General features: G+C 39.0%; 1 protein-coding gene across 1 annotated transcript; it reads right to left on the bottom strand.

The window, feature by feature from the left end:
• Window positions 1–470: 470 nt before the first annotated feature.
• OTUD6B (OTU deubiquitinase 6B) lies at window positions 471–10,614 on the bottom strand. The gene is made up of 7 exons (XM_082753002.1): window positions 10,467–10,614; window positions 8,087–8,241; window positions 6,154–6,249; window positions 4,651–4,963; window positions 4,255–4,316; window positions 3,468–3,574; window positions 471–2,926 (listed from the first exon to the last, which is right to left on the bottom strand). The coding sequence occupies exons 1-7, from the start codon at window positions 10,591–10,593 to the stop codon at window positions 2,842–2,844; spliced, it is 945 nt and encodes a 314-aa protein (XP_082609128.1). The 5' UTR covers window positions 10,594–10,614; the 3' UTR covers window positions 471–2,841.
• Between the last annotated feature and the right edge of the window lie 930 nt (window positions 10,615–11,544).

Genomic DNA, 11,544 nt, shown 5'->3' with positions numbered 1-11,544 from the left:
TGGATTTTCCTCCTCTGTATTTCAACCTACAAGTTTTCTTGTTTTTGTTCTTTATATTCTTTTCCCTGCCCTGAGGACAGGTGGTACAAACTGTCTTAGGGTCAGCCCACCACAGTCCTCCACTGCATCTACTAAGACAGCAACTTCATCATGTTCACTGGGCTGCATTATGTAGCCTCCTGCTCTCAGCCCAGTCTCCAAACCAGATTAAGGAGACACCTAGATTGAGTCCCCACCCTCACCATCACATTGACTAATTTATTAATCCCATTACATTGAGATGCTATCTCCAGCTTGGCTGCCAGTGGAAACATGCTCAAATATCACTCCACAGATCTAAGATTTCATGGCCAACAACTGTGATAAAGTGAAGAACTTCTTGCTGAAAGCAATTAAGAATACAATGCTTCAAAAGCTGTGTCCATGAAATGACAGTATTATGCAGTTAGTTAAAAGTGACCACAACAAGATTCGCCACAAATAAACCAATTTATTACTTTTTGGCAAGTTCCATACAACATGAGCAAGGATCTTTCACTCACTATATTAAAACACTCTTTTGCTTTATACAGATTGTAAACATCAGTAGCATAACAAACTGTTGGTACGGGCATTCCAGGATTCTGGTATCTTTCTCTTTCAGGTAAAGAAACAAGAATGAAAATCCAATAAACCAAATTTCTTTCACAAGTTATCTATGAAAAGCAGCATATGCATTTCGTATCAATTTTGAGCAACACCAAGAAGGGTATTTCAAACTATTATTTTTAGTGAAATTCAGTGGTATTATGAATAGACACACTTTTTACACACGAATGTAACCAATTTTTTGTTTGAAATTAGATTCACGGTTTCATATTGCCAGCGGACAGAAGCTCCATCGCATTCAGCAAGGGCCGCCCGAGTCTCCAGATTCTTCTTTTGATTACATTCCACCCAAACCCAAGACCCGCCGGCAAACAGTAACAAAACCCTTCGCACCAACCCCAGAAATGGATGTAGAAGAGCTTTTTTCTGACTGCGGAGCCTGGAGAGAAGGAGGATGCAAAATGGGTTCCAATAAAAGCAGTCAAAGGAGGAAAGAAGAGCATCATGGGGTGGTCCTGCAAGGGCCGATGTGGAAACAAACTGTGGCTGCAGGAGGCACAAGGTGGGTTGCACTGGAGGCTGTAACTGACGCAACAAAATGCAGAAATAGAGACCCCGGCTTTCCGAATGCCACGGTGTGTGAGGACCAAACAAGGGCCTCTGAAGGTTCCTTCAAACTAGAAGACCCTACTGAAGTGACTGCAGGAGAGAACTTATAATGCACAGGTTCTTATTGTTGAACCAGCTCCTGTCTACCCACTAGACTTCTGCTATAATTATTTATTTTTTGTTTTTCTCTCTCAAAGTGCTTTAAATCAGACATAATCTGATCCATAAAGTGAACACTTATCTCTTTGAGTTAGAGCAGATTTACTTTTTAGAATTTGTAAGTCCCAAAAGGTCAATCCACTGGCTAGGTTCACTAAAGGATTGCAAAAAGTGCACTGTTAGCTCAAGCTTCAATCCAGGGCATACCTGTTTAAATTTGCTAAGAACTGCTTTTCTCCACACCAACTTATCAGCATTAAAATAACACAGGCATTTATGATGTTATTGGCAAAGACTTTAAAAAAAAAAATCTATTGTTAAAAGCAATGATTGCATTACAGTAACGCTGCTAATTTTGAAGTCATAATTATAGCAACCTCAATACAGAAATCTTCATTTCCAATGTAAAAAGACAAGCCATATTTTAAAAAAAAAAACAAACAAACACCCTTCAAGTCTTCTCTGTGCATAATAAGGAGCAATGAAAATGAAATTAATTCTTCTGTAGATCACCTTTAAAGTTACTGGCATAAAATAAAATGGTTATTTTTATACCTGTAGGAACCAGCTGTTTTAAGCTTTATAAAATACTGCTTTTTAGGTGACACTTAAATCAGCAGATCCATAAATGATGAGTTCAGACAGAATTCACTACCTGAACTGAAGAAATTGAGAAGCTTTCTGGTTTTAAGATTTCTATGTTATCAAAATGTACAGATGAAGATTTAAGATGAACTCGCATCAATGCTACGATGTACATAAACAGCAATCCTCTTCCAAACAGATTTAGTAGTTGGAAGAGCATCAAGTGTTCCTACTGCCAGCTGCAAAACACAAGTGAATCCCTCAAACCTTGGCAAAAACTTAAATAGACATCCATAAAATCGTATGACTGTTTGCAATTCCTTCAACCAAGCAAGAGATTCTACTATTGAATTTCCCTCCAGCTCTTCCCTGCCCAAATAAAGGAGCAAATCCCTATTACAATATTAAAGCTATATCCTGTTGAAACTAAAAGAAACACTGCAAAGGATAGTCTGTCAACTTTTTTCAAGTCCTCAACTCTTCCATGATCATGAAAATCTGCCAGAAATAATGTGACAGGAACCTTCAGGTAACCTTAATTCTTCCGTAGACTGGAGATTAATCAAAACATTTACTGCTGAGTATTTTCACTGTGGCATGGGATAAAGCTCTATTAAAACAAAAAAGTTTTAATCTATACAGCCAGCATTTTAGAGATTTTCTAAATATGATTAATACCAACAAGTTCAAAATACTGTTGCATTGTTTGCATTTTTTGTTTGTTTCAAACCAAGAGCTTTTTCTGATTCACAGTAAAACCCTGGTACATCTTTTTTTTTTTTTTTTTTAATTGTTAATCCATTCCAGGTAGTTTTACTTCACAGTCTCTCTGAGAATTGTTTGGAGCCCAATGTATCAAGGTGCAACTGTTATCCATGTGGATTTTTTTTTTTTTTAATGTTAGCTGCCATTTTCTGTAGCAGTGTCTGTTAGAAGTTTTACAGAATTATAATGTTCTCCTAATCCATAGGCATGTCTCATATACCTAAAAAAAGTTAGAAAACAACTGCTTAGTTTAACTAAAATATACTGCATGACAAACATCAAGAGCACTCGAAGACAGCTTAAGCAAATTCAAGTTTTAGCAAAAGTTCTTAGAAAAAATATATGGTCATAAAAAAAGGAATGAATATAAATATATACAGTCAATGAGGAGTTTCTAATTTTGGTGACTTACAGACATAAATTGACATAAGCTTTGAATAAAAGTTTCCTGATGCATTTTTTTAAATCAATTTCACAATGATTTTGGAATTAACAGGTAAATAACCTTGCAGCATTCTATAAAGTAGTGACTGAATCATGCGTCAGACTCATTGTCAGCATTTTAAGAATGTTAATCATAATATCTTCAAAGTTATTGTAGATCACAACTACCATTTCTGAAAAAAATGACCATTGGTCTTGAAGGTCAATGTCAGGCGTATAAATGAAAATGAAACAAAACAGATGAGAATCAAAAGGTGAGTTCTCTCATACAGAAATAAATGCACTGATTTTAAAAATGGGTAAAATGACACACTTACACAAGTGTTATTGGTTTGCCTGAATATTCTTCACCAACGATAATGGAAGGGGAATCCATTTGCACTACTTCAATAGGTGTTTGCAAAATGTGCGACAAAGCCCTTAGCTGTAAGGCATAAAAAGAATTCAACAACAGGATTAAATCCAACATGGTGAGGGGGGAAGAAGACATAATAATTAGTTTTAGCAAATATAAGTTTAGGCATAACATTTCCAATTTCGTTTTGAAATTAAACGTTGTTAAAATAAGCAAAATAGCTTTAACTTTTTGAGCTGTAATTTAAAATAAGTTGCCTTAAGGTAATAGTTTTGATGATAAAAACAGGTAACATTGTGCTAGCTTTAATAATTTAATAACTACTGTTTTAGAAAGCAGTAAAAGATAAAAAGCAAAGACATAAACGAAAACATTTTCTCAAGCTCAAAGTTCACATTACAAAAAACAACACTGCTCCAGTATGGTCAGCTTTGCTACAATCTAAGTCTGCATAATAAGATGCTTTCCCTTTAAGAAATATTTTTCCCCCTCACCTTTTGTCATTCTTTCTAGTGATATTTTGGACAATCAAATTCTTTAACTGCTGTTATCAAATTTATCAGGACAGCAGGGGACCATCAGAAATCTACTGACATTGGGAAACTATTTATAGCTATAGGAGAAAATTCTTGATAAAATTATGAATGTGTTTCCTTATGCCTACAGGCATATTATTTCTTCATAAATCCTTTTCTGAAGATATACTGATAATTTGTGAAATTGTGATACAATTTCAAGTGAATACTTACTTCCAGTTGACCACCCCACGCAGCCGTATTTGCTATATCATCACAGTATTTTTCAAATTCCTCTGTGGAGAAGGGAAAAGTCAGCTTTTAGTAGTTCTCTCAAGCAAAGAGCAAGCAAGTGAAGAAAAATACTGATCCTAAAGTGAAAAACTAGAACCAGAGAAGTCCAAATGCAGGAAAATATATTTGCTCACTGAAGAGAAGGAATAATATTTGCTAGATTTCTTTAATAAAATAAAATTATGACTCAGGTGTACCAAGTAACAAAGTACATCTGTGTTCTGTAGAACACAGCAGAACCAACAAATTAATGAAGTTCAGGAACAAACATATCATTATGAAGAAGAAGAATTATAAAATAAAGTTTTCTAAAGTCTCTTATGACACAATTCTTACCTCTGCTATACATGTCTCCAGTAGTGGGATTTGTAAGAAATGGTAGGAAGTCATCAAAATGGCTTTGCATATACTTTGCCGTTTGGTTTCTCAGAGTTGTAACAGTCCAGGAATTCTGGCGATCCTTGAGCTGATCTTCGATAGCTCTGTACATGCAATGGCCATCGGAAGGAATCTGCTTAATCTCCAAGTGTCTTGCTGCCAACAGGGAGGCAAGTTTCTGACTTTCAACATGTCTAGCACCTGTTAAATTCTCAATCTCAGCTTCAGCTATCCTTTCTTCTCTTTCTTTCTCCAAGGCAGCTTTCTTTTCCTTAGATTGAAAACACATCAAATATTAAGATGTCTGTACAGTTCTTGTCTTAGTACTTGTCTCTAACTCTTCAAATGTTTCCTCAGTACATTCATGTTAGTGAAATGCTCTCCTGAATTAGTAATACTAAGTCTCAGAAACCTTCTAAACCTAAACACTAACAAATGCTAGATGACCAATACATCCTAAAACTCAAATATTTACAAAAACCTGAGAAGTAAGCTTCTTTTATTAAATCTGTAAAGTTCTACCACTTCAATTTTTTCCCCACGCAGTATCCTACATATTTTTCATAAGAATTTCACTAAAATACTAATAAAGAAATAAAATAATTTGGTTTAGATATTTTTCTTGTCTCCTATGTCTTTTTCTTTTATCTCTGTCGTGGTTTAACCCGGCTGGCAGCTAAACACCACGCAGCCGTTCGCTCACCCTCCCCCCTCCCTCTCTGGGACGGGGGAGAGAAATGGAAAGTGAAGCCCGTGAGTTGAGATAGAGACAGTTTAATAAGACAGGAAAATAATAATAATAATAATAATAATAATAATAATACAATGATGATAATAGTACTACTAATAATAATATGTACAAACAAGTGATGCACAATGCAATTGCTCACCACCCGCTGACCGATGCCCAGCTTAACCCCGAGCAGTCCGGCCCCCTCCCCCCGGCTAGCCACCCCTATATATTGTTTAGCATGACGTCAGATGGTATGGAATACCCCTTTGGCTAGTTTGGGTCAGCTCTCCTGGGTCTGTCCCCTCCCAGCTCTTACTGCACCCCCAGCCTGCCTGTTGGCAGGACAGAGCAAAAGGCTGAGGTGTCCTTGGCTTGGTATAAGCACTGCTCTGCAACAATTAAAACATCGGGGTGTTATCAGCACTCTTCTCATCCCAAGCCAAAACACAGCATTCCACCAGCTACTAGGAAGAAAATTAATTCTGTTCTAACTGAAACCAGGACAATCTCCTATTTTGATTCCCAATTCATGGTTGAGCATAAAAAAGTGGATCTTTAAAAAAAATCCTTATGTATTTCTATGTAGCAACCCTACAGATTTTGAAGACACATAGGAGGTACAAAATTAATACTGAATTAGCCAGGTAATGTCTCCTGTAAAATCGTTAGACTTCAGTTATATTCATTTAAACTGAAACATATTTGTAAAATGTTTAAACACTACATACCCTCCTCTTCTGTGCTTTTGATATTCGAGGTTGCTGAATCTGTTGCTCTAGTTGCTCAAGCTCTACATTTGCAACCCCATCAGTTATAGAATATATCTGAAAAGAAAAAAAAAGTTGAAAGTTTCTATTAGCATAAATGATAAATGAGATGTGCATTTCCTGAAACAGTTTTAAGCTGTTTCCAGGTAGTTTCAGTGTGTATTTACAATGCTTTCCACAAAGATCCATATAGCACAAAGCCTGTCAAAGTTGCAAGTCAAGCATTTCACACCCCAACCCCACTGTCATGGGCTTGGTTACTTTTTCCACTGTTCCCCAGAAAATAAATTATTACTAAGTGCATAGCTCAAATTTAACTCTAGCTGTCTGAACACTGCAAGGGAAAATTTTCCTCGCCTTACCAGCAGATGAATGTTAAGCTTAAGCACCCAGAGAGCTGTTACCCAGTTCTGTAACAATTAAAGCAGGAGAAGGCTACACCGTCCATAACAAAACATAAATACCATTTGAAAAAGACAGAGTTGACCTTTCTCAAAAAGAAAGTCAAAACTAATCTCACTATAGCATCAACCAGATGTCACTTTGGGATGCACAGTAATACTTTCAACCTGAACAAAGAGGTTGAGAAATGAAAGAACCCATATACCTCAAACCAAAATCCTGTCAGGGAAGTCTATAACCATAGCAAAGACGTTAGCTTGAAAAGTCCTCCATCACAATGTTTTGACAGCTTGCTTAGCAAAATGAAGCAGCTTCTTGTAACTAATCTAAGACACATTCTGTTCAATGCTTACAAATTAATCATCTCCTTAAGCATCTGAGCAAAGACTACTATGTAAGATTTTTATAGAGTCATAGTGCTTGCTTTTTTCTCAAGGATTCTCAGCAAACGATTCTCAGTCAAGATTATTTCCCTGAAAGTCATTCACAAATCTTTTTCAGTCTTGTTTTCAAGCAAAAGGGCAATCTGCTTAAGCCTCTATTAAGTTACAAATCTGAAAACACCTGGTCCAGGAAGTCTCACACAGACAGGTTTTTGTTTGTTTCTTTACAAGATTTACCTAGTCAAAAGCCACACTCTGTTAGGGAATCACTCAAGGAGATGGAAAAGTATGGAGCATTAGCATCAGTCAGAGAGAACCATATTGCACCAATTTAGGCAGAAGCTGTACTGCTGTTTAGGTGAAGAAAGTATATGAACAGGCCTGCTTGCACAAACAGCACTTAAATTCAAGAACAAGATACAAATAAAGAGATCTTTTCAGTACTGGATATACAGAATTAAGTCTATCAATTGCAACAACAGGATTCTATTTATTAAGTGCTAAAGCATAGGTAATTTTTTAATATCTTATAAAAGTATTTAATTGTATCTGATTTACCCCACTCAGTATTTCTCAGATTTTAGTAAAACTAATCCTCTGTTAAAAATTAAATGGTTTGCCATCCAGCAGCACACTGGAAACTGGAATCCAAGTAAATAGTTATGCTGCCAACACGGCAGAACAGAAGCATTTAAGCCAACTCCCGTGTCTGCAGAAAGTGCGTTCTTAAAAACAAGGTCTATTATACTGTGGACAGAATTGCAAAGCCAATCACACAGCATTAGTCAATTGCCTGTCAAAGTCCATCAATACCCTAGTAGCCTACATAAAATAATTAGAATTACCACACAACAGGAACTAAAAAAAAAATATATTAAAAAATCATTGAGAAGCCTGAGCTACTAACACACTGTAAGAGCAAAATCAAATACTGCTCACCAACAAGAATACAGCTAAATAACCCTTCCAGCATAATAGCTAGATCTTCCCAAAGTTACCAGCACTGCAAGGAAAAGAAGAAATGCTTTAAAATCATTACACATTACTTCATTATCATTTTAAAAAGTTAATTGTATCTGTACAGCTTCAGCTGAAGTTGAGGCATATACCTTATTCTGCTCAGGTGTAGCTTCCTTCAGCTGCTTTAATTCCTCCTTGTGCTTCTGTTCAAGTTCTGCCTCCAGTTTTGCAACTTCATCAGCCAGCTGTTTTCGTCTCTTTTTATCATTCTTGGGAACAGCATTTTTCATGCCTTGAATTTTTGCTGTTAAAGAAGCAGCGAGATAAAATATTACCTCTAAATATAGCTACTCCACAATCATTGGAAGAAGGAGGGCTAGTCTTAAAAGAAATTACACACATCAAGATACCACAATTAACACATTTTAAAATCACATACATTTTCTTAACAGACATAATCATAACATCCAAAGAAGAAAAAAGCTTGTATGCAGTTGCTATTAAAAATACTTAAAAATTTTATCAACACAACAGACCTCAGCCTGTTTCTTCCAAATAAAATTAGTTGGTCATTGAGTTCTCAAATCCTATCACAGAAAAGATGTGCATGTTTTTTATAGCAGACAAAGAAAAAACAGAGATTACTTATCCTTAATAAAGTTTCTAAAAGCTGAATTCAAGAAGTACATCTTGAATAAGATAAGCATCAAGTTGCTTAAGTTCCTTAAGTATTTTTAGGCCTTCAGTCAAGGCTTCATTTCTTCAATCACAAAACAGTTTGGTTAGAAAGGATGTCCAGAAGTGATCTAGTTCAACCTCCTGCTCAAAGCAGGGCTAATGTCAAAGTTAGATCAGGTTGATCAGGAATTTATTCACATGACTGTGGAGCATCTCCAGGGATGGAAGTTCTGCAATTTTTGGGGGCATTATTTTCTAGCATTCAACCATTCTTGTTATGAAAATGTTTTTCTTTTTTTCTTCCCAAGAGAATCTTTCTTCTTACCACTTCCAACTCCTGTCTCTAGCCTGTTCACTATGCTTTGCTTGAAGAGTCCAGCTCCACCTGTTCCATTTGGTAGTGAAAACAACCAGATCCCCCATAGTCTCTTCTCCAGGCTGAATAAACTCAGCTTCCACAGCCTTTGCACTTACACAAACATACCCTGATAGCTCTCCTCACTTCTGCATTCACTGTTTTAGTGTTCCAGCACTAACTGCATAACACCCTGCTTGCCATTCATCACCAGTACATTTTTACTGCCCTTCACCCTTGACTGGGTGACGGCAATGATAATGAAACTTTTCAAAAAGACTGCAAGAACACTTACACTAAAAGATTTATGTCAAGTATTCAGCCTCACAGATGAAGCACTTGAGTTAGACAAAGAAGCAGTTCTGATCATAAAGATTGATGTAATGAGGGAGAAGGAAATCCATGCACGGACTCACCAGTACGCAAGGAGAGTACATTGTGGGGTGGCAGCTACAAGGATCATTAAGTGGAAGAGATGCTGGGTTCTCAGAGGCTGAGATGTACCTTACATTAATTCTTTGGAACAAATTGTTTTGCTGTCAGTTAATCATTGTACTTCTCGGGAATGTGTTTTTCAAGTGAGTAGGTTTAAGTTACCTGCCTCTCCATCACGAAGATGGACTCAGTCTTCTGTAAAGAACCTGCTGCCCTTTTAGGCAGCGGAGGACTGAAATTCCTCAGCATCTCCCAGCTAGCGAACCATGTGCTCCAGCTACCTAATTCTTGATTACTACCTGTCTTTTCAATGTCAGTTAACTTCAGGGGATGAAAAACCATCTCAAAACAGTAAGTTCCTACAAATTTAATAACAACAATTATTAGGTATTATTAGTTAATAGCGAAATAGTTTCTCTCCACCTCCTTAACTCTTTGATAAGAAGGCTGCAACTGACATATCACGCACCAAAGAAACCAAACAAGTTAAAGGCCATATCAATGTAGATTAACAAAAAGGTTACAATGAACAATGAAACTCAACAGAATCCAGCTGGCAGAACATTAATATATAATGGGGCCAGTAAAACGGGGCTCATAACAGTTGAAGCGCGGTGCTGTAAGCCCACACGGGTCCTCTACTACAGGGACGGCCGGGTGGGAGGTTGGAGGTGGATCACTGCAGATCAGCCGATTTGGGATAATGAAATGTGGCCGCATGGGCAGCGGGGAGGCCGGCTTCCCTAAAACACCCCACAAAAGCACACATCTCCCTCAACTTCAGGGCAAGGCAGCGCGGTGCTGGCAGCCTGGCTGTTATGGCGGGGCTGCTACCTCACCCTCCGTGCCCTTCCTACGCGGCCAGACACAGATCCCACACCGGCAGGCAGCAGTAATATCACGACTATCGTCTTCCTTCCTATCGTGAGCGATGTCCCTCGCTCTCCTGGAGCTGGGGCCGCTGTAACCCCACCGGGCACCCCAAAACATTCCTCCCCCCCCTCGCAAAGCGAGGCGCTAGGCAGGGAAGGCCGCTCCCTCCTCCCGGCGAGGCGCCTCACCTTGGAGCTCCCGCTTCTCCTTGCGCTGCCGCTTGACGAGGCGCTGCAAGGGCCCGCCGTCCTCCTCCTCCTCATCCTCCTCCGCCGCCATCCCCTCCTCCTCCTCCTCGGCCCCGCAGCCCTCCATGGGCGCCCGGCGGCACCTCCCTCCCGCCCCGCGCACACGGCGCCTCAGCGCTGAGGGGAAGCGGCCGCCATGACGCGTCCCGCCCTTCCCTCCCCTCCCCTTCCTTCATCGCCGGCACCGGCCGCTCTCCCCGCCGCTGTCGCCGGGGGGCGATGGTGGCCAAGGGCTTCTCGCCGCTCGGAATGGCCGCCGGAGCCAGCCCGCACGGTTTTCTGCTTTGTAGGGCCGTGAGGGGGTGAAGAGGGCAGGGGGTGTTTAGGGGGAGAGCAGCCCCCATCTCCCTTCTGCCCCCTGATGAAATAACCGCCCAGCTCCTTGCGCCGACCAATGCTCGATAAGGAGCTTATTTATCCTGTTGACTTTTGTGCAAAATAGACTGTTATGTACATGTTCGTTCATTTATTTATTACCTGGAGTTAATTAAAGCTATGAAGTACCTTATAGACTCCAGCTTTTCCAAGTTGTGATGTTTGTGGTTTGTGTCTCCTCACCACCGTGATTTCTCATTATCTCCAGTCTTTTTTATTATGGTAATATAAAATAATATCTCTTTTTATTATAGTAAAAGCCAAATGTCTTGGTTGGGGTTAAATCCCCACCACAAAGTGTGCTGAAGAGTGTGCAAACCTTCCTGAGGATGTCGGAGCTACAGGTTGCTGAGTGTTAGTGTGGAGTGAGAAGCTCAGTTCACTGCTGGCACATTTATTTTGTGTTCATTTGGGTAAAAATATAATTGAAAATTTTAATAATTGTTTTCGAAATGACGTAAATTGAGCAAAAATCTTGCTAGTGAAAACATTTGTGTTCATCTGTTACGGTATTGCTGTTACTGTTTTCCATTTGAATTAGCAGATCCTCTGCAAGTACAGTGCCAAGCACAAAGAAAGGAAACTTTGATCTAAAGCAGAATTGTAAGCTGACGGGTCAGACTCCTGTGCTGCACAGAATCAC

Source organism: Aythya marila (assembly GCF_965140915.1).
Source record: "Aythya marila genome assembly, chromosome: 2".
In the NCBI taxonomy this organism is placed as follows: domain Eukaryota; kingdom Metazoa; phylum Chordata; class Aves; order Anseriformes; family Anatidae; genus Aythya; species Aythya marila.
The sequence above is the reverse complement of the archived record's forward strand: the minus strand, read 5'-3'. Positions and strand labels throughout refer to the sequence as shown.

Excerpts from the sequence above, each read along its gene's own strand:
- OTUD6B (XM_082753002.1), bottom strand. The coding sequence starts at position 10,593 with ATGGAGGGCTGCGGGGCCGAGGAGGAGGAGGAGGGGATGGCGGCGGAG. Across the intron at positions 6,250-8,086 it reads CTACACCTGAGCAGAATAAG|ATATATTCTATAACTGATGG; the intron begins GTATATGCCTCA and ends TTTTCTTTTCAG. Across the intron at positions 4,317-4,650 it reads TGGAGACATGTATAGCAGAG|AGGAATTTGAAAAATACTGT; the intron begins GTAAGAATTGTG and ends CCTTCTCCACAG.